General features: G+C 32.0%; 2 protein-coding genes across 2 annotated transcripts; one reads left to right on the top strand and one right to left on the bottom strand.

The window, feature by feature from the left end:
* Positions 1 to 13,240: 13,240 nt before the first annotated feature.
* Positions 13,241 to 17,643, top strand: LOC147806794 (uncharacterized). Its single transcript, XM_087168599.1, has 2 exons — positions 13,241 to 14,116; positions 14,311 to 17,643. Exons 1-2 carry the CDS (start codon positions 13,241 to 13,243, stop codon positions 17,641 to 17,643), a joined length of 4,209 nt encoding a protein of 1,402 aa, XP_087024725.1.
* Positions 17,644 to 18,316: 673 nt separating this feature from the next.
* Positions 18,317 to 18,739, bottom strand: LOC147806793 (major centromere autoantigen B-like). The gene has a single exon (XM_087168598.1). It carries the CDS (start codon positions 18,737 to 18,739, stop codon positions 18,317 to 18,319), a length of 423 nt encoding a protein of 140 aa, XP_087024724.1.
* Positions 18,740 to 23,515: the final 4,776 nt, after the last annotated feature.

Below are 23,515 nucleotides of genomic sequence, written 5' to 3'. Positions count from 1 at the left end.
TCTGTTGATTTTGGTACTTAGAAAATTTCTGACCTTTTCGGTACTTAGAAAATATATGACGTTTTCGGTACTTAGAAAAATTCTGTCGATTTCGGTACTTAGAAAACATTCAGAAGTCTTCGGTACTTAGAAAATTTCTGACGTTTTCGGTACTTAGAAAAATTCTTACGATTTCGATACTTATTAAACATTCAGAAGTTTTCGGTACTTAGAAAAATTCTGCCGATTTCGGTACTTAGAAAAATTCTGTTGATTTCGGTACTTAGAAAAGACTCGGATGTTTTCGGTACTTAGAAAATTTCTGACGATTTCGGTACTTAGAAAAATTCTGACGATTTCAGTACTTGGAAAATTTCTGACCTTTTCGGTACTTAGAAAATTTCTGACCTTTTCGGTACTTAGAAAAATTCTGACGATTTCGGTACTTAGAAAACATTCAGAAGTTTTCGGTACTTAGAAAATTTCTGTCGTTTTTGGTACTTGGAAAAATTCTGATGATTTCGGTACTTAGAAAAATTCTGTTGATTTTGGTACTTAGAAAATTTCTGACCTTTTCGGTACTTAGAAAATATTTGACGTTTTCGGTACTTAGAAAAATTCTGTCGATTTCGGTACTTAGAAAACATTCAGAAGTTTTCGATACTTAGAAAATTTCTGTCGTTTTTGGTACTTAGAAAAATTCTGATGATTTCGGTACTTAGAAAAATTCTGTTGATTTTGGTACTTAGAAAATTTCTGACCTTTTCGGTACTTAGAAAATATTTGACGTTTTCGGTACTTAGAAAAATTCTGTCGATTTCGGTACTTAGAAAACAATCAGAAGTTTTCGGTACTTAGAAAATTTCTGTCGTTTTTGGTACTTAGAAAAATTCTGATGATTTCGGTACTTAGAAAAATTCTGTTGATTTTGGAACTTAGAAAATTTCTGACCTTTTCGGTACTTAGAAAATATTTGACGTTTTCGGTACTTAAAAAAATTCTGTCGATTTCGGTACTTAGAAAACATTCAGAAGTCTTCGGTACTTAGAAAATTTCTGACGTTTTCGGTACTTAGAAAAATTCTTACGATTTCGATACTTATTAAACATTCAGAAGTTTTCGGTACTTAGAAAAATTCTGCCGATTTCGGTACTTAGAAAAATTCTGTTGATTTCGGTACTTATAAAAATTCTGTCGATTTCGGTACTTAGAAAAGACTCGGATGTTTTCGGTACTTAGAAAATTTCTGACGATTTCGGTACTTAGAAAATTTCTGACGTTATCGGTACTTAGAAAAATTCTGACGATTTCAGTACTTGGAAAATTTCTGACCTTTTCGGTACTTAGAAAATTTCTGACCTTTTCGGTACTTAGAAAAATTCTGACGATTTCGGTACTTAGAAAACATTCAGAAGTTTTCGATACTTAGAGAAATTCTGTTGATTTTGGTACTTAGAAAAATTCTGACGATTTCTTTACTTAGAAAAATTCCGACGATTTCGGTACTTAGAAAATTTCTGACCTTTTCGGTAATTGGAAAATTTCTGACCTTTACGGTATTTAGAAAAATTCTGACGATTTCGGTACTTAGAAAACAATCAGAAGTCTTCGGTACTTAGAAAATTTCTGTCGTTTTTGGTACTTAGAAAAATTCTGATGATTTCGGTACTTAGAAAAATTCTGTTGATTTTGGTACTTAGAAAATTTCTGACCTTTTCGGTACTTGGAAAATTTCTGACCTTTACGGTATTTAGAAAAATTCTGACGATTTCGGTACTTAGAAAACATTCAGAAGTTTTCGATACTTAGAAAATTTCTGTCGTTTTTGGTACTTAGAAAAATTCTGATGATTTCGGTACTTAGAAAAATTCTGTTGATTTTGGTACTTAGAAAATTTCTGACCTTTTCGGTACTTAGAAAATATATGACGTTTTCGGTACTTAGAAAAATTCTGTCGATTTCGGTACTTAGAAAACATTCAGAAGTCTTCGGTACTTAGAAAATTTCTGACGTTTTCGGTACTTAGAAAAATTCTTACGATTTCGATACTTATTAAACATTCAGAAGTTTTCGGTACTTAGAAAAATTCTGCCGATTTCGGTACTTAAAAAAATTCTGTTGATTTCGGTACTTAGAAAAATTCTGTCGATTTTGGTACTTAGAAAAGACTCGGATGTTTTCGGTACTTAGAAAATTTCTGACGATTTCGGTACTTAGAAAATTTCTGACGTTATCGGTACTTAGAAAAATTCTGACGATTTCAGTACTTGGAAAATTTCTGACCTTTTCGGTACTTAGAAAATTTCTGACCTTTTCGGTACTTAGAAAAATTCTGACGATTTCGGTACTTAGAAAACATTCAGAAGTTTTCGATACTTAGAAAAATTCTGTTGATTTTGGTACTTAGAAAAATTCTGACGATTTCTTTACTTAGAAAAATTCCGACGATTTCGGTACTTAGAAAATTTCTGACCTTTTCGGTACTTGGAAAATTTCTGACCTTTACGGTACTTAGAAAAATTCTGACGATTTCGGTACTTAGAAAACAATCAGAAGTTTTCGGTACTTAGAAAATTTCTGTCGTTTTTGGTACTTAGAAAAATTCTGATGATTTCGGTACTTAGAAAAATTCTGTTGATTTTGGTACTTAGAAAATTTCTGACCTTTTCGGTACTTAGAAAATATTTGACGTTTTCGGTACTTAGAAAAATTCTGTCGATTTCGGTACTTAGAAAACATTCAGAAGTCTTCGGTACTTAGAAAATTTCTGACGTTTTCGGTACTTAGAAAAATTCTTACGATTTCGATACTTATTAAACATTCAGAAGTTTTCGGTACTTAGAAAAATTCTGCCGATTTCGGTACTTAGAAAAATTCTGTTGATTTCGGTACTTAGAAAAATTCTGTCGATTTCGGTACTTAGAAAAGACTCGGATGTTTTCGGTACTTAGAAAATTTCTGACGATTTCGGTACTTAGAAAATTTCTGACGTTATCGGTACTTAGAAAAATTCTGACGATTTCAGTACTTGGAAAATTTCTGACCTTTTCGGTACTTAGAAAATTTCTGACCTTTTCGGTACTTAGAAAAATTCTGACGATTTCGGTACTTAGAAAACATTCAGAAGTTTTCGATACTTAGAAAAATTCTGTTGATTTTGGTACTTAGAAAAATTCTGACGATTTCTTTACTTAGAAAAATTCCGACGATTTCGGTACTTAGAAAATTTCTGACCTTTTCGGTACTTGGAAAATTTCTGACCTTTACGGTATTTAGAAAAATTCTGACGATTTCGGTACTTAGAAAACAATCAGAAGTTTTCGGTACTTAGAAAATTTCTGTCGTTTTTGGTACTTAGAAAAATTCTGATGATTTCGATACTTAGAAAAATTCTGTTGATTTTGGTACTTAGAAAATTTCTGACCTTTTCGGTACTTAGAAAATATTTGACGTTTTCGGTACTTAGAAAAATTCTGTCGATTTCGGTACTTAGAAAACATTCAGAAGTTTTCGATACTTAGAAAATTTCTGTCGTTTTTGGTACTTAGAAAAATTCTGATGATTTCGGTACTTAGAAAAATTCTGTTGATTTTGGTACTTAGAAAATTTCTGACCTTTTCGGTACTTAGAAAATATTTGACGTTTTCGGTACTTAGAAAAATTCTGTCGATTTCGGTACTTAGAAAACAATCAGAAGTTTTCGGTACTTAGAAAATTTCTGTCGTTTTTGGTACTTAGAAAAATTCTGATGATTTCGGTACTTAGAAAATTTCTGACCTTTTCGGTACTTAGAAAATATTTGACGTTTTCGGTACTTAGAAAAATTCTGTCGATTTCGGTACTTAGAAAACAATCAGAAGTTTTCGGTACTTAGAAAATTTCTGTCGTTTTTGGTACTTAGAAAAATTCTGATGATTTCGGTACTTAGAAAATTTCTGACCTTTTCGGTACTTAGAAAATATTTGACGTTTTCGGTACTTAGAAAATATTTGACGTTTTCGGTACTTAGAAAAATTCTGTCGATTTCGGTACTTAGAAAACATTCAGAAGTTTTCGATACTTAGAAAATTTCTGTCGTTTTTGGTACTTAGAAAAATTCTGATGATTTCGGTACTTAGAAAAATTCTGTTGATTTTGGTACTTAGAAAATTTCTGACCTTTTCGGTACTTAGAAAATATTTGACGTTTTCGGTACTTAGAAAAATTCTGTCGATTTCGGTACTTAGAAAACAATCAGAAGTTTTCGGTACTTAGAAAATTTCTGTCGTTTTTGGTACTTAGAAAAATTCTGATGATTTCGGTACTTAGAAAAATTCTGTTGATTTTGGTACTTAGAAAATTTCTGACCTTTTCGGTACTTAGAAAATATTTGACGTTTTCGGTACTTAAAAAAATTCTGTCGATTTCGGTACTTAGAAAACATTCAGAAGTCTTCGGTACTTAGAAAATTTCTGACGTTTTCGGTACTTAGAAAAATTCTTAAGATTTCGATACTTATTAAACATTCATAAGTTTTCGGTACTTAGAAAAATTCTGCCGATTTCGGTACTTAGAAAAATTCTGTTGATTTCGGTACTTAGAAAAATTCTGTCGATTTCGGTACTTAGAAAAGACTCGGATGTTTTCGGTACTTAGAAAATTTCTGACGATTTCGGTACTTAGAAAATTTCTGACGTTATCGGTACTTAGAAAAATTCTGACGATTTCAGTACTTGGAAAATTTCTGACCTTTTCGGTACTTAGAAAATTTCTGACCTTTTCGGTACTTAGAAAAATTCTGACGATTTCGGTACTTAGAAAACATTCAGAAGTTTTCGATACTTAGAGAAATTCTGTTGATTTTGGTACTTAGAAAAATTCTGACGATTTCTTTACTTAGAAAAATTCCGACGATTTCGGTACTTGGAAAATTTCTGACCTTTTCGGTACTTGGAAAATTTCTGACCTTTACGGTATTTAGAAAAATTCTGACGATTTCGGTACTTAGAAAACAATCAGAAGTCTTCGGTACTTAGAAAATTTCTGTCGTTTTTGGTACTTAGAAAAATTCTGATGATTTCGGTACTTAGAAAAATTCTGTTGATTTTGGTACTTAGAAAATTTCTGACCTTTTCGGTACTTGGAAAATTTCTGACCTTTACGGTATTTAGAAAAATTCTGACGATTTCGGTACTTAGAAAACATTCAGAAGTTTTCGATACTTAGAAAATTTCTGTCGTTTTTGGTACTTAGAAAAATTCTGATGATTTCGGTACTTAGAAAAATTCTGTTGATTTTGGTACTTAGAACATTTCTGACCTTTTCGGTACTTAGAAAATATTTGACGTTTTCGGTACTTAGAAAAATTCTGTCGATTTCGGTAGTTAGAAAAGACTCGGATGTTTTCGGTACTTAAAAAATTTCTGACGTTTTCGGTACTTAGAAAAATTCTGATGATTTCGATACTTATTAAACATTCAGAAGTTTTCGGTACTTAGAAAAATTCTGCCGATTTCGGTACTTAGAAAATTTCTGCCTTTTTCGGTACTTAGAAAACATTCAGAAGATAAAATATGAAGAAAAAATATAATAAAACATGAAATGAAATCTATAAAGCGAGCAGCGAATTCAAATCAACTTACATGAACGGGACATTTTTCAAAAATGATTTAAAATATTTTCGAAGCAAGATGATTGCCAGATTGCAAAATATGATATATATATATATATATATATATATATATATATATATATATATATATATATATATATATATATATATATATATATATATATATATATATATATATATATATATATATACAGTGAAACCCCGATTTTACGTTTTCCGTCGGACTAGCGATAAAAAACGCTCGAAGCGGAATAACGTAAAATCGGGTTAAGAAAAATCTATGCATATTTTTAAAAATTGACACCTACCAGTTAAATTAATGGAAAAAATGAGTAATCTTAACTTGCTTTTCGTTTCTAGCTACAATTTCGTATACAGCTCGTTCAATACTAACAATTTTTTGCAAATTTGCTTCTTGATTTACATTTGCAAGTAAAAATTGTTTTAGAGTTTTTATGCTTTGTATCGCTTGTTCAGCTGTTGGCACGTCTACTGTTATTGCATCTTCATCGTTATCAGCACTATCGTCGTAATCAGGCATTAAATCACTTATGAAAGGGATTTCTGAAGTAATGATATCTGTGTCACAGTCATCATCGACTTCCGGAAGGTCCTCAACTTCAGGCACGCTACCTTCTTCTTCTTCCAAAACAACAGCGCTCTCCTCCGATATTGAAAATCCTGCTTTATTGAATCCATTGATAATGTACTTTCGGTCGACACTGTCCCAAGCTAAAGATATCAAATTAAGAGCCCCAAGAACAATAATTTTCGCCTTAGGAGTATCCTGAAAGCCACCAGAATCAAGAAACATAAGAGATTTTCTAACCAGTTGCTTCCGGCAACTCTCTTTAAATGATCGTATAATTTCTAAATCCGGTGGTTGAAGTTTGCTCATACAGTTAGCTGGAAAAAACTCTATTCGCACGTTTTTCAATTTAAGGTTTAAATGAGCAGTGCATTGGTCTAGGAATAAAATTATGTTGCGCTTTTGAAAATTCATTTTCTTATCCAGTTTTCGAAGAAAATTTTTAAATAGTGCTTGCGTCATCCATGCTTTTTTGAAGTGTAATCGGTAGGAAAACTTTTGATATTTTTGAAACACCGTGGTTTCTCTGCTCTACCGATCACAAGAGGCGTTAACTTTTGACTTCCATCGGCATTTGCACAGAGCAAAACAGTAAAGAGCATTTTTGAAAGCTTTCCTCCATGGCAATTTTCACCTTTAATTGTCAATGTCTTGTTTGGCAATAGGTTGAAAATCAATCCCGTTTCGTCCGCATTAAATATGTCACTTGGATTACAGCCCTTTAATAAATTTGGCAGAGTTTCTTCTTTCCACTGTTACACAATTGTCATATCCACACTATCGGATTCGCAACGGATAGATTTGAAGCATACATTGTTCCTTTTTTTTAAATCGATCGATCCAGCCATTTGATGCACTGAAGCCTTGGAGTTTAAGTCTTTCAGCAATTTCAAGCCCCTTTTCTCTCAGGATGGATCCATTTATAGGAATCTTTGTTGCTCTGGCTTCCTTGAACCAGTTCATTAAAATGTTTCCTAACTCATCATACGGAGATGTTTCAAGTGTTTTTCTCTTCTTGGCATATTTTCCGAGTTTTTCAGCGTGTAGTTCTACTGAAACTTCTTGCTTTAAAATCATTTGCAAAGTTGAATAAGCAATACCCAAAGATTTAGCAAGATCAACTTTAGTGCCATGAAATTCTTTAGCTTTTTCGATGATTTCAGCCTTTTCGGCCAGAGAAAAGCATTTTCGTTTCGACATCTTCTTTCGAGAAAAGAACACGATGACTAATGTTTCGAAAATGAGAAAAAATGCTATAGCTTTCAAACTCAAACAAAACCGACTGAAAATCTCATTTTGTATGCTAGCACGGAAAAATAAGTAAAACCATTTCGAATAAAATAAAAAAAAATTTTTGATCTGTTAGTAGAAAAACGCATCAAGCGGGATTTTCATAAAAGGGGTAGCGCAAAATCCGGGATTTTTTAACATTATCGGTATAGGCAATTTTTACGGATCAGCAGAAAATGACGTAGGAAGCGGAATAACGTACGAAACGGACAACGTAAAATCGGGGTTCCACTGTATATATATACGATATCCCCCTCAAACGTACACTAAAACTAAGCCACTGACATTGTTGCAGGGGTATTTAAATCAGCCGCTTTTAATAATTAATCACTAAATGGTCTATTAACACTAGATTGCCTAAGGAAGTCATTTTGACTGCTTTTAATTTCAATTAGAAAAACAATGTTTTATATAATGACACAATTTCTTAGAATTTTGTACAACATATAATTTTTTTTATTGTTAACATTTACTAAAAACTTGTGATATAACTCTAAATAATATTAAAAATTAATTCTTAGCAAATTTCTTTATTCTTTCACAGTGTAATGATAGCTTTTGGGCAATATAGGTAGTCTTTCTAGTGTTCAAAGCTTAGTTTTCTTATTTTGCAGTGAATGCGATCTTCTTATTGAAGAGCCCTGATTAAAGCGGAAATGTATCTATAGTATGGTGGGCGTTTTTATGGGAGGCAGATTAAACAACAACTTCCTATTCTGTTGTTTAAAGGAACTCTTCAAAATGATATGACTCGCACAGTAGGTGAAACCATTTCAATACTCGCTTTAAACAGTTACTTTGCAGAGAAAAAGAAAACAATTTTGTCCTAAATTCCTATAATAAAATGTTGCCATCGATTTTAGAAAAAGTATTTTGTACTTTAAGCTTATTTCGTGACATCTTTGAGCTATTTAACACTAAAAAGACTGAAACTTAATAGTGCCCAAAAGCAGTCGCACTGTGAAAGAATAAATAATGTGTAAAGAAATTTGTTAAAAATTAATTTTTAGTATGTTTTTATATTATTTACAGTTATATAGCAAGTTATTAGTAAATATTAACAATCAAAAAATTATCGGTTGTACAAAATTCTAAGAAATTGCGTCATCATTGTTTTTTCTAATAGCAGTCGACTTCCTTAGGCAATTTAGAGTCACAAAAATGCGAGGTTTGTCTGAACAAAAATACCCTCTCTTACTCGTTTCTCCAAACCCTTTTCTAATTAATTATGACTGATTATATTTTTAACTAATTTTCTAGTTATTTAGTTTTGTAAATATTTATTGAAGTGAAACTTCTAATGCTACTTCCAACAAAGTTGCGTTAAACGTTTAACGCTACAAGGCCTGTGATCCTTGCTGGAGATTTTAATGTGAATTTCTCGTTACCTGAAGCTGAAACATTATTAACCTTCCTTAAAGACAAATTTGGATTGGAAATGATAAGTGGTAGGAACGATCTAACAGGGGGAACTACCATTGATGCAGTTTTTGCAAGAAATATTGAAAAAATAGAACTGAAATGATAATCAAAAATGATAATTAAAAGATGCGATCAATTGTGAATTGTAATCAATGTTAATGAAGTTTGTCTTAAAGAAACAATATGATTTCACTAAAAATCAATTTCTACCCCTTCCGTTTTTCATTTCCACATTACGAAGTTTCACTTCTTCAGCGCGGAGGGATTCCACGCACTATTTTAATTTTATTAAAATGGCACACAAATAACTTCTCTGACGGGATTTTTGTTTTTACAAAGATTTTTATAACAATTTTTGTGGGAGTAGAAAAAGCCAATATTATAAGTATTTTTAAATAAATATTTCAGAATTCATTTGTAGAAACTGTTTATGCAAACAGCATAATAATTCTCATTACATCACAGAAGACCGGTAGAAATGTTTTGTGTTGAGATACGGAGTGAGTGGTCTCGAAACGAGGTTGTATATAAAATGTATTGTATTAGAGCTACGTATTATTTCCAGTTATCACCATGGTTATAAAAATCTTTTTCATTCACTGTACTTTCATAAGTTGCAATCTAAATGAACTTAATAGTTAAAAAAATCTTTTTATTTCCACTTGTCTGGTAACTACGCTGAATCGAATCAGACAAAAATGAATGACCTCAGAAATATTTTCGGTAAAAGAATTTTAAAATTTTACTAAGATTTTGAAAATATATAACTTGATTTAAAAAGAAAAAACTTTGACTGGAAAAAGTTTAAAATTTTATAAAGTTCGTTTTTTAAAATTTTTTACTGTAATAATAAAATATAATATATTCCCTACATCCAAGTAAATAAAATTAAACATTATTTTTCTATCAAAATGTTTAAAATCCCTTATTACTTGATGCATTATAAAAATTCTAATTGTACTGAAACTCCAATTCTCGGTGACACGTTTATTTTTCACCTTCCGTAAAAATTATACCTAAAAACACGTGAGATTAAAAAAGAACTTTTACAAAGCAAAAATATTTTCATGAATAACAACATTTCACTTCATTCAAGTGAAATTTGACACCCAAGTTATTCTCGTTTGCATTTCTTGTTATGTTTCATGTGGGGGGGGGGATTGCTGACGGAACAATTTTCTAAGAATGGGTCCGAGATTATAATATTTATGTCAGATGCCCCACTTATAACCTTTTTCTTTACCCGCCTTTATTTGCATTCCATTTCTCATTGTTTTCCCGTGGAAGCTTTTTTTTTTTTGTTCTTTACAGCGATAGTTTATAGTTTAAATCTACTGGAAATGTAATCATTAAGAAGATTTTTTTATTATTTAAAATTGAAAGATTACACATAATGAAACCCCGCTATAGTGAACGCTCCCGTGCCTTGCTACACTCGTATAATGTAATTTTTTGTGGATTTAGTGAACCAAAAAAAGAGAGGAAATTGATTGAACTTTTTTCTGTCGTCTGATGATTTATTAATCGTCATTTATATGAATAAAACAAGATACAACGCGTGCAAAAAGTGTTACCCATTGTACAAATAATAAAATTACCCCTTGAATAACTAATAATCGGAGATTCACGTACTATGTTAGTCCTAAATATTCATTAAGTTACGGACACAAAAACTCTCTGAATAGACTAATTTTTTTTTTTTTTTTTTTTTTTTACATACTTGGATTCCGTCAAAATATAGGCGCAATCTGGGGGTCCCCATAGTTTTGTCTCAGGAGAGCTATCCAAAGCCTCTTAATTTGAATTTCTCATTTTTAGTCATATTTTGTAACAAATTAAGCAACTCATAAAACCCATTTACCTAAAGATAATTTCAGCGCAAAAAATATTTTTTTATTGTTTAATTTAATTGAGGATTTGAATTATGAGGTACAAACTTATTCAAAAGTTTCAACTGTTTTGTCGAGAAAAATTAAAATGACGACGGTGCTTTAAATGGGGCGATTAACATTTAAAGGTGGTAAGCTTACGAGTGAGAAAAATTTCATTCCTTTCGCTAAAAACTCTCTTTAATTATAAAATACGATGTTTCCTTTTAGTCGTCTTAAAACGTAATTTAGAAACAAATTTCTTCAATAAAAAATATTTTATTCAATGAATGTTTCATAAAAGCATGTTTCTGACAGAATGTGATTATACATCAGTGAGATTCAGCAAACACGAAAAGGGAAAATGATTCAACTTTTCCCCTAAGAGGGAAAACATACAGAACTGTTTTTATTCTTAAGGTAGTAGTAGTTTTCAGGTGTGCCCAAGGTGGTGTGGACATGAAAATATCATGTCTGATATGTTTACTTTGTTACTTTATTATTTAATTAAATTTTATTGTTAATATTACTCACACGTTTAATTATTAGTATAACAAAACCCTCACTCACACATGTTAAAAACCTTATTGGCGTAGTCTGCATCATCGTTAATTTATTTTGTTAGCGGGAAAAATAATCTGATGCCATCTTGTTTTGTTTTGAAAATACGGTAAGAGCACCATTTTGTGTTATATGACTCCTAATTTGTTTAAGTTTCAATTTATGAGAAAATGTTTTTTCAAAAAATACATACTATTTAACTGATAATTAAAAAATTGTTTTTATATGTTGTCAGAACTATTTGTTCCGACCGGAACAGATCGTAGAATATGTCATTGTTATTCTTTTTTTAGTATTGCTAGAATATATATGTTTAATGGTGTATAAAATAAGAACATATTAAAGATTTTTATTTTATTTTCTGTGTTCCATCAGGAAAAATTTTAAGTAATGTGTTGTTTTATGTAGAAGTGATTTGAAATGGTTAGCCCATTTCTGTGTTTTAAATAAGAAGCATATAAATGCGAAATCGAAATGAGTGAGGATTATTGTGTTAGCACATCAGTGCAGGTAAATTAATATATGTTTGTACGTCAGTACATTCAATTAGCTTTAACTAAGTATTAAAGTACGCCAGTACTTTTGATTTCATACATGCCAATGTATGTAAAGTTAATTATTGGTACATCAGTGTAGTTAAATTAATGTATGTAAGTTGTACGTCAGTACATTCAATTAGCTTTAACTAAGTATTAAAGTACGCCAGTACTTTTGATTTCATACATGCCAATGTATGTAAAGTTAATTATTGGTACATCAGTGTAGTTAAATTAATGTATGTATGTTGTACGTCAGTACATTCAATTAGCTTTAACAAAGTATTTAAGTACGCCAGTACTTTTGATTTCATGCATGCCAATGTATGTAAAGTTAATTATTGGTACATCATTGCAGATTAATTAATATATGTTTGTGCGTCAGTGCAATTAGTTAGTTGTAACAAAGTATTAAGGTACGCCAGTACTTTTGATTTCATACATGCCTATGTAGTAAAGTAAGAAATGTTTCTTAAAATAAGATAATTTATGCACATCAGTGCATTAAGTTTAAAGTGTATCCGGTAATAAATTTATGTACACTAGTACGTTAAGTGAAACTGATTTTTTTTTTATCATTGTGGAATTATACAACTACATCAGTAGTTTTGTTTGCATCTAACATTGTTCATAAAAATGTTATTCTATTAGTGTTCTAAATGCTTTTGATTATTGTGAAATTGTTGTTGATAGTAATAATAACCTATAACAATTGAAGTTTTAAGAAGATATAGATTAATTATATGAGTGTTCTGTTTCAAGTGAAAGAATTAGTTGATTGTTTTGAAATCGAAACAACCTTGAGTTTAACAGTGATTCATGTCATTTTCTTCGCTGATGACATTTATAATTTGTTGTGTATTCTAAAAGATTATTCTGCGTGTGGGATTATTTGGAATGATATTTTATTACGTATTCGTAAATTTATTATCAGATGAATTATATTCTGATGTTAATTTATTTTAGATGAGATTTTTCTCTAGTAAAAGAACTATTCCTAGTAATTCTAAATGGTAGATTTGTGTCAATGTATCTTTTACTGATATAAGAATATTTTTTTATATACATATAAGAATAAATTTTGTTTGTTTTAGAAACGTTTGAAATTTACTAAAGAAAAAAAAATTTTTTTTTAATGAAACTTTGATATTGATATTCGTTGTTGATTTTTGAAAAATAAGAAATTGTTATTAGTTTTGATAAAGCTTATTCTTATTGAAGTTTTATCATATTGATTTGCCTATTATTATTTAGTTTAATTTGCATATTTTAATAGCATAAGTGGGAATTTAATTAATTATCACTTATTATTTAGTATACTATCGTATTTTTTGTTTTATTTAACGAAATTTGGGCGAAATTGTTTTTTTTTTAATTTTTGAATATGGCTTATTTGGGGCGAGCACGTAAGGAGGATCTTAAGGCTTTAGCCATTGAGTTGGGTCATGATATTTCGGATGACATGAAAATTACCGATTTGTGTAAATCGATAACGACAGGTGAAGGATACGATGAAGAGTTCACTAAAAATCAGTTGTTGGTTATTACTGAAGACAGAAAGCTCCGTGAACAGCAAGAGCTCGAGGATAAACGTCAACAATTTGAAATCGAGAAGCTTCGACAGCAACAAGATGCAGAAAATCAAAGACTTGAACATGAATTTCAGCTTGAAAAACTGCGTTTAGAAAATGAGAGATTGAAGGCATCTCCTCAGTCTATCGAAACTAAAGTCAGCGCATATGAGCTAACAAAACTCGTTCCCAAATTTGAAATTAAGGATGGAGATATAGTGTTGTTTCTAACATTGTTCGAGCGCCAAGCAAAAAGAGTTGGAATTGATAAATGTAATTGGGTGTCAGCCCTACTAGCTCTTATGCCATCTGAAATTACTCAACTAATTGCTCGAGAGGCTGAAGATAAGTTTGAAGATTATGATTATACAAAATGCATCCTACTTAAGAGGTTTAAGATGAATCCAGAACATTTCAGGCAGAAATTTGTTAAACATCAGAGGAACCCTTCTAATTCGTGGCGTGATTTTGTTTTCGAAATTACGAGTTATTTCGACGAATGGCTAGTAGGTACAGAGGTAACTGATTTCACAGGATTGAGAAACTTGATGATCACTGATCAACTAAAGAGACGGATTCCTGGAGAAATAAGAGATCATTTCGTGGACAGCTGGTGCAAGTTTAAAACCCCTGGTGATTTGGCTGACAAACTTGATGAGTATGAAAATGTGAGAACAAGTTCAAAGAAAGTAACTACAACTGACATAAAACCCAGACCAACAAACCATTTTAAGCCAGATATTAGAGAAACTAATTTCAAATTTAGAACTGAATCTGATCAAACTGGCGCAAGATTTAGAACACCAAATATTCTAAGAGATTCTGGAACTAAATTTCGTAGACCCACTTGCTTTTCCTGTGGAGAAATAGGACATACTTCTAGATTTTGTCCCAAAAGTACAAAAAGCAACTTAGACCTGGCGCTAGGGCCAATCTTGTGAAAACTGACGAAGTAGAAAAGAACTCATCGAAAGAAGTCGTGACAGCCAAAGTATCAGTCCCAGTTTCAACTCCAATAGAACTCAAGGAAGAAGTAGATGACTTGAAGGTTGTGAATATTAAGTGTGGAAGCAAAACTCTGAGAGCAATTGTAGACACTGGAGCCCAGATTTCAGTGATAAGTAAAGACTTGATTGATTTAGACTGTGGGGAAGGTGAAGGTACTATTCAAATCGTTTCTGCATTTGGGGAAAGTGAGATAGCTGCATTGAAATTGTTCAGCCTTAAGATAGATGATAATATGCACAGTTCCATGCCTATTACTTGTGCAGTATCTAAGAAACTCGTCAACGACATGTTGATTTGTAGTAGCGCCTATGAACTTTTATTACGAAATATCCAATTGTGTAATTTCCATCAGGGGATTTCTGAAATTGGACACTCTGTCGATAAGAAGGACGAATCAACTCAAGAAAATTCTGAAAAGTGCGAAGTTGGACTTATTACCCATAGATCTATGTCTTGTCCGACTCAGGAAACGGAAAATAATGATCAAGTCGAGGATTATGATTTAGGCGACAATCTTAGTAATCGTAATAAAAATCGGAAAGATTTCATCCGTCTACAACAAGAAGACAGCAGCCTTAAAGAAGCATGGGAATTTGGAAAGAAAAAGAAAAATTCATATAGTATTGAGAATGGAATTTTGACACATTCTGAATGGGTTTGTGGAGAACTCATCACACAAGTAGTATTGCCTGAAAACAAGCGCAGAGAGGTATTGCGAATGGCCCATGATGTCTCTTTATCAGGTCATCTAGGGGAAAAGAAAACAAAACAGAGGATTAAATATTCCTTTCATTGGCCCACTTTGAAAACTGATGTAAAAAACTATTGCGAGAGCTGTAAGGAATGTCAAGTAAGACGGACTGTAACATATAGAGATCGTGTACCTATACAGCCAATTGTTCGCCCTGAAAATCCTTTCGATGTTTGGAGTGTTGATTGTATAGGACCTCTGGAGCCAAAATCCAAAAGAGGTCACACTTATATTATTTGTGCGGTTGATCTTTGCACAAGATGGGCCGAGGCAATTCCTGTCAAAAACATCAAAGCGAAAACAACGTGTGAAGTTCTCATGAAAATATTCACACAAACAGGGTTTCCAAAAACCATTTGTACAGACCAAGGGACAAATTTTACTGCCGAGTTAACAGAAGCGTTTGTTAACATTTTGGGAATATCTCCAAGGTTTGCTACTCCAGGACATCCTGAAAGTATGGGAGCCGTGGAACGTTGGAATCGAACTCTTAAAGACATGTTAAATAAGAACATTCAGGAAAATGGCAGTGATTGGGACTTACACCTCCAATATCTGATGTTTGCTTATAGAGAAGTACCACACAGTACCACTGGTGTTTCACCATATCAGCTAGTGTATGGAAGATTACCCAATGGTCCCTTGAAAGTTATGAAGGATGTTTGGACAGGTGAAGCAGAAATTCCAACTGGTGCTTCAAAATCTGTTGAAAAATACCTTGAAGATTTAACAGAAAAATTAAGTCAAGCGCATGATTTTGCGAAAGAAAAATCTGGGAAAACTCAAGCTGAATATTGTAATAGATATAATTTGAGATCAAAGGAAAAACAGTTTAAAATTGGAGATCAGGTCTTGATCCTCATTCCCTCATCATCTCATAAACTGTTGAAAACGTGGATGGGTCCAGCAACGATTGTTGAGTTGCCAAGGCAACACACTGCACGGGCAAAAATGGAAGACGGAAGCACCAGAGAACTACATTTTAATAAACTCCGGCCGTATGTAGCGAGAGTTGGTCAAATTGGTTTAATTTTTGACCAAGATCAAGAATTTGGAGATTTGCATTATGCACCTACAGACACTATAAAATTAACTAAAGATGATATTAGGAAGCATGTACTTAAAAATTCCGTAAATTTAAATTATTCGCAAAAACAGAAGATAGTTAACGTGCTGAAATCTTTTGCAGACGTTTTTGATTCCATCCCGGGATTAGCAAATGTGAATGGACATTCAGTGTCTTTAACTCCGGATTTCATTCCAAAGAAAATGAAGCCATATCGAATACCCATTGCTCTACAAGAGGAGGTGGATCGGCAAATTCAAGAACTACTTCGGCTAGGACTGATAGAATCGAGTGAAAGTGAATGGGCTCATCCCATCGTATGCGTATCCAAGAAAGATGGTAGCGTTAGACTGTGCGTTGATTACAGATTGCTAAATAGTTTTACAGTTACTGATGCCTATCCTATGCAAAATGCCAGAGATCTTTTGTTTGAAATTGGTAAGGCAAATTACATAAGCGTACTAGACTTGACTAAGGGTTACTGGCAAATCCCTATGAAGAAGGAAGCTAAACATCTTACTGCATTTGTAACTCATTCTGGACATTACGAATGGAAGGTGCTACCCTTCGGTATGAAAAACGCTGGAAGTACTTTTCAAAAATCGATGGACAAAGCCCTGATGCCCCATCGGAAATACTGTAGATCATATATTGACGATGTTGCAATATTTTCCGATTCTTGGGAGGATCACCTCCATCATATTGACCAAGTGTTCAGAACCTTGAACGAAGTAGGGCTAAAAGTGAATCTTAAAAAATGTGACTTTGGAAAAAGTTCTATGAAATTTTTAGGTCATGTTATCGGATCCGGACAACATTCCCCAGATCCCGAAAAGGTTGAAGCAATACGAAAATTAAGCCGACCATCCACTAAGAAGGAAGTCAAAAGTCTTCTGGGTTTAGCTAGCTACTATAGAGATTATATTCCGAACTTTTCAGATATAATGCTACCTTTGACCAACCTTACAAAGAAAAACGTTCCAAACAACATTCCTTGGGACGACTCAGTTGAACAGTCATTTTCTAAGCTCAAAGAGCTATTAATTGAAATGCCCTCCTTGTACACTCCCAATATGGAACGACCGTTCCAACTTTTTACTGACGCCAGTGCCACTGCAGTAGGAGCCTGTTTATCACAAACTGATGAACATGGGAAAGAAATGCCAATTGCATTCTTTAGCAAAAAATTATCGGAAAGCGAAAAGAAATGGTCCACTATAGAAAGAGAGGCGTTTTCAGTGTTGGAAGCACTAAAACGTTTCGACACTTGGATTTTTAATGCACAAATAGAGGTCATCTCTGATCATGACCCACTCACCTATTTCATGTGCTCATATTCTCATATTCTCATTCTTTCATATTCTCACCTATTTCAAATCCTGCTTTATTGAATCCATTGATAATGTACTTTCGGTCGACACTGTCCCAAGCTAAAGATATCAAATTAAGAGCCCCAAGAACAATAATTTTCGCCTTAGGAGTATCCTGAAAGCCACCAGAATCAAGAAACATAAGAGATTTTCTAACCAGTTGCTTCCGGCAACTCTCTTTAAATGATCGTATAATTTCTAAATCCGGTGGTTGAAGTTTGCTCATACAGTTAGCTGGAAAAAACTCTATTCGCACGTTTTTCAATTTAAGGTTTAAATGAGCAGTGCATTGGTCTAGGAATAAAATTATGTTGCGCTTTTGAAAATTCATTTTCTTATCCAGTTTTCGAAGAAAATTTTTAAATAGTGCTTGCGTCATCCATGCTTTTTTGAAGTGTAATCGGTAGGAAAACTTTTGATATTTTTGAAACACCGTGGTTTCTCTGCTCTACCGATCACAAGAGGCGTTAACTTTTGACTTCCATCGGCATTTGCACAGAGCAAAACAGTAAAGAGCATTTTTGAAAGCTTTCCTCCATGGCAATTTTCACCTTTAATTGTCAATGTCTTGTTTGGCAATAGGTTGAAAATCAATCCCGTTTCGTCCGCATTAAATATGTCACTTGGATTACAGCCCTTTAATAAATTTGGCAGAGTTTCTTCTTTCCACTGTTACACAATTGTCATATCCACACTATCGGATTCGCAACGGATAGATTTGAAGCATACATTGTTCCTTTTTTTTAAATCGATCGATCCAGCCATTTGATGCACTGAAGCCTTGGAGTTTAAGTCTTTCAGCAATTTCAAGCCCCTTTTCTCTCAGGATGGATCCATTTATAGGAATCTTTGTTGCTCTGGCTTCCTTGAACCAGTTCATTAAAATGTTTCCTAACTCATCATACGGAGATGTTTCAAGTGTTTTTCTCTTCTTGGCATATTTTCCGAGTTTTTCAGCGTGTAGTTCTACTGAAACTTCTTGCTTTAAAATCATTTGCAAAGTTGAATAAGCAATACCCAAAGATTTAGCAAGATCAACTTTAGTGCCATGAAATTCTTTAGCTTTTTCGATGATTTCAGCCTTTTCGGCCAGAGAAAAGCATTTTCGTTTCGACATCTTCTTTCGAGAAAAGAACACGATGACTAATGTTTCGAAAATGAGAAAAAATGCTATAGCTTTCAAACTCAAACAAAACCGACTGAAAATCTCATTTTGTATGCTAGCACGGAAAAATAAGTAAAACCATTTCGAATAAAATAAAAAAAAATTTTTGATCTGTTAGTAGAAAAACGCATCAAGCGGGATTTTCATAAAAGGGGTAGCGCAAAATCCGGGATTTTTTAACATTATCGGTATAGGCAATTTTTACGGATCAGCAGAAAATGACGTAGGAAGCGGAATAACGTACGAAACGGACAACGTAAAATCGGGGTTCCACTGTATATATATACGATATCCCCCTCAAACGTACACTAAAACTAAGCCACTGACATTGTTGCAGGGGTATTTAAATCAGCCGCTTTTAATAATTAATCACTAAATGGTCTATTAACACTAGATTGCCTAAGGAAGTCATTTTGACTGCTTTTAATTTCAATTAGAAAAACAATGTTTTATATAATGACACAATTTCTTAGAATTTTGTACAACATATAATTTTTTTTATTGTTAACATTTACTAAAAACTTGTGATATAACTCTAAATAATATTAAAAATTAATTCTTAGCAAATTTCTTTATTCTTTCACAGTGTAATGATAGCTTTTGGGCAATATAGGTAGTCTTTCTAGTGTTCAAAGCTTAGTTTTCTTATTTTGCAGTGAATGCGATCTTCTTATTGAAGAGCCCTGATTAAAGCGGAAATGTATCTATAGTATGGTGGGCGTTTTTATGGGAGGCAGATTAAACAACAACTTCCTATTCTGTTGTTTAAAGGAACTCTTCAAAATGATATGACTCGCACAGTAGGTGAAACCATTTCAATACTCGCTTTAAACAGTTACTTTGCAGAGAAAAAGAAAACAATTTTGTCCTAAATTCCTATAATAAAATGTTGCCATCGATTTTAGAAAAAGTATTTTGTACTTTAAGCTTATTTCGTGACATCTTTGAGCTATTTAACACTAAAAAGACTGAAACTTAATAGTGCCCAAAAGCAGTCGCACTGTGAAAGAATAAATAATGTGTAAAGAAATTTGTTAAAAATTAATTTTTAGTATGTTTTTATATTATTTACAGTTATATAGCAAGTTATTAGTAAATATTAACAATCAAAAAATTATCGGTTGTACAAAATTCTAAGAAATTGCGTCATCATTGTTTTTTCTAATAGCAGTCGACTTCCTTAGGCAATTTAGAGTCACAAAAATGCGAGGTTTGTCTGAACAAAAATACCCTCTCTTACTCGTTTCTCCAAACCCTTTTCTAATTAATTATGACTGATTATATTTTTAACTAATTTTCTAGTTATTTAGTTTTGTAAATATTTATTGAAGTGAAACTTCTAATGCTACTTCCAACAAAGTTGCGTTAAACGTTTAACGCTACAAGGCCTGTGATCCTTGCTGGAGATTTTAATGTGAATTTCTCGTTACCTGAAGCTGAAACATTATTAACCTTCCTTAAAGACAAATTTGGATTGGAAATGATAAGTGGTAGGAACGATCTAACAGGGGGAACTACCATTGATGCAGTTTTTGCAAGAAATATTGAAAAAATAGAACTGAAATGATAATCAAAAATGATAATTAAAAGATGCGATCAATTGTGAATTGTAATCAATGTTAATGAAGTTTGTCTTAAAGAAACAATATGATTTCACTAAAAATCAATTTCTACCCCTTCCGTTTTTCATTTCCACATTACGAAGTTTCACTTCTTCAGCGCGGAGGGATTCCACGCACTATTTTAATTTTATTAAAATGGCACACAAATAACTTCTCTGACGGGATTTTTGTTTTTACAAAGATTTTTATAACAATTTTTGTGGGAGTAGAAAAAGCCAATATTATAAGTATTTTTAAATAAATATTTCAGAATTCATTTGTAGAAACTGTTTATGCAAACAGCATAATAATTCTCATTACATCACAGAAGACCGGTAGAAATGTTTTGTGTTGAGATACGGAGTGAGTGGTCTCGAAACGAGGTTGTATATAAAATGTATTGTATTAGAGCTACGTATTATTTCCAGTTATCACCATGGTTATAAAAATCTTTTTCATTCACTGTACTTTCATAAGTTGCAATCTAAATGAACTTAATAGTTAAAAAAATCTTTTTATTTCCACTTGTCTGGTAACTACGCTGAATCGAATCAGACAAAAATGAATGACCTCAGAAATATTTTCGGTAAAAGAATTTTAAAATTTTACTAAGATTTTGAAAATATATAACTTGATTTAAAAAGAAAAAACTTTGACTGGAAAAAGTTTAAAATTTTATAAAGTTCGTTTTTTAAAATTTTTTACTGTAATAATAAAATATAATATATTCCCTACATCCAAGTAAATAAAATTAAACATTATTTTTCTATCAAAATGTTTAAAATCCCTTATTACTTGATGCATTATAAAAATTCTAATTGTACTGAAACTCCAATTCTCGGTGACACGTTTATTTTTCACCTTCCGTAAAAATTATACCTAAAAACACGTGAGATTAAAAAAGAACTTTTACAAAGCAAAAATATTTTCATGAATAACAACATTTCACTTCATTCAAGTGAAATTTGACACCCAAGTTATTCTCGTTTGCATTTCTTGTTATGTTTCATGTGGGGGGGGGATTGCTGACGGAACAATTTTCTAAGAATGGGTCCGAGATTATAATATTTATGTCAGATGCCCCACTTATAACCTTTTTCTTTACCCGCCTTTATTTGCATTCCATTTCTCATTGTTTTCCCGTGGAAGCTTTTTTTTTTTTGTTCTTTACAGCGATAGTTTATAGTTTAAATCTACTGGAAATGTAATCATTAAGAAGATTTTTTTATTATTTAAAATTGAAAGATTACACATAATGAAACCCCGCTATAGTGAACGCTCCCGTGCCTTGCTACACTCGTATAATGTAATTTTTTGTGGATTTAGTGAACCAAAAAAAGAGAGGAAATTGATTGAACTTTTTTCTGTCGTCTGATGATTTATTAATCGTCATTTATATGAATAAAACAAGATACAACGCGTGCAAAAAGTGTTACCCATTGTACAAATAATAAAATTACCCCTTGAATAACTAATAATCGGAGATTCACGTACTATGTTAGTCCTAAATATTCATTAAGTTACGGACACAAAAACTCTCTGAATAGACTAATTTTTTTTTTTTTTTTTTTTTTTTACATACTTGGATTCCGTCAAAATATAGGCGCAATCTGGGGGTCCCCATAGTTTTGTCTCAGGAGAGCTATCCAAAGCCTCTTAATTTGAATTTCTCATTTTTAGTCATATTTTGTAACAAATTAAGCAACTCATAAAACCCATTTACCTAAAGATAATTTCAGCGCAAAAAATATTTTTTTATTGTTTAATTTAATTGAGGATTTGAATTATGAGGTACAAACTTATTCAAAAGTTTCAACTGTTTTGTCGAGAAAAATTAAAATGACGACGGTGCTTTAAATGGGGCGATTAACATTTAAAGGTGGTAAGCTTACGAGTGAGAAAAATTTCATTCCTTTCGCTAAAAACTCTCTTTAATTATAAAATACGATGTTTCCTTTTAGTCGTCTTAAAACGTAATTTAGAAACAAATTTCTTCAATAAAAAATATTTTATTCAATGAATGTTTCATAAAAGCATGTTTCTGACAGAATGTGATTATACATCAGTGAGATTCAGCAAACACGAAAAGGGAAAATGATTCAACTTTTCCCCTAAGAGGGAAAACATACAGAACTGTTTTTATTCTTAAGGTAGTAGTAGTTTTCAGGTGTGCCCAAGGTGGTGTGGACATGAAAATATCATGTCTGATATGTTTACTTTGTTACTTTATTATTTAATTAAATTTTATTGTTAATATTACTCACACGTTTAATTATTAGTATAACAAAACCCTCACTCACACATGTTAAAAACCTTATTGGCGTAGTCTGCATCATCGTTAATTTATTTTGTTAGCGGGAAAAATAATCTGATGCCATCTTGTTTTGTTTTGAAAATACGGTAAGAGCACCATTTTGTGTTATATGACTCCTAATTTGTTTAAGTTTCAATTTATGAGAAAATGTTTTTTCAAAAAATACATACTATTTAACTGATAATTAAAAAATTGTTTTTATATGTTGTCAGAACTATTTGTTCCGACCGGAACAGATCGTAGAATATGTCATTGTTATTCTTTTTTTAGTATTGCTAGAATATATATGTTTAATGGTGTATAAAATAAGAACATATTAAAGATTTTTATTTTATTTTCTGTGTTCCATCAGGAAAAATTTTAAGTAATGTGTTGTTTTATGTAGAAGTGATTTGAAATGGTTAGCCCATTTCTGTGTTTTAAATAAGAAGCATATAAATGCGAAATCGAAATGAGTGAGGATTATTGTGTTAGCACATCAGTGCAGGTAAATTAATATATGTTTGTACGTCAGTACATTCAATTAGCTTTAACTAAGTATTAAAGTACGCCAGTACTTTTGATTTCATACATGCCAATGTATGTAAAGTTAATTATTGGTACATCAGTGTAGTTAAATTAATGTATGTAAGTTGTACGTCAGTACATTCAATTAGCTTTAACTAAGTATTAAAGTACGCCAGTACTTTTGATTTCATACATGCCAATGTATGTAAAGTTAATTATTGGTACATCAGTGTAGTTAAATTAATGTATGTATGTTGTACGTCAGTACATTCAATTAGCTTTAACAAAGTATTTAAGTACGCCAGT

Source organism: Parasteatoda tepidariorum, chromosome 7 (genome assembly GCF_982258835.1).
Source record: "Parasteatoda tepidariorum strain Cologne lab strain chromosome 7, Ptep-v5.0, whole genome shotgun sequence".
Lineage (NCBI taxonomy): Eukaryota > Metazoa > Arthropoda > Arachnida > Araneae > Theridiidae > Parasteatoda > Parasteatoda tepidariorum.
The sequence above is the reverse complement of the archived record's forward strand: the minus strand, read 5'-3'. Positions and strand labels throughout refer to the sequence as shown.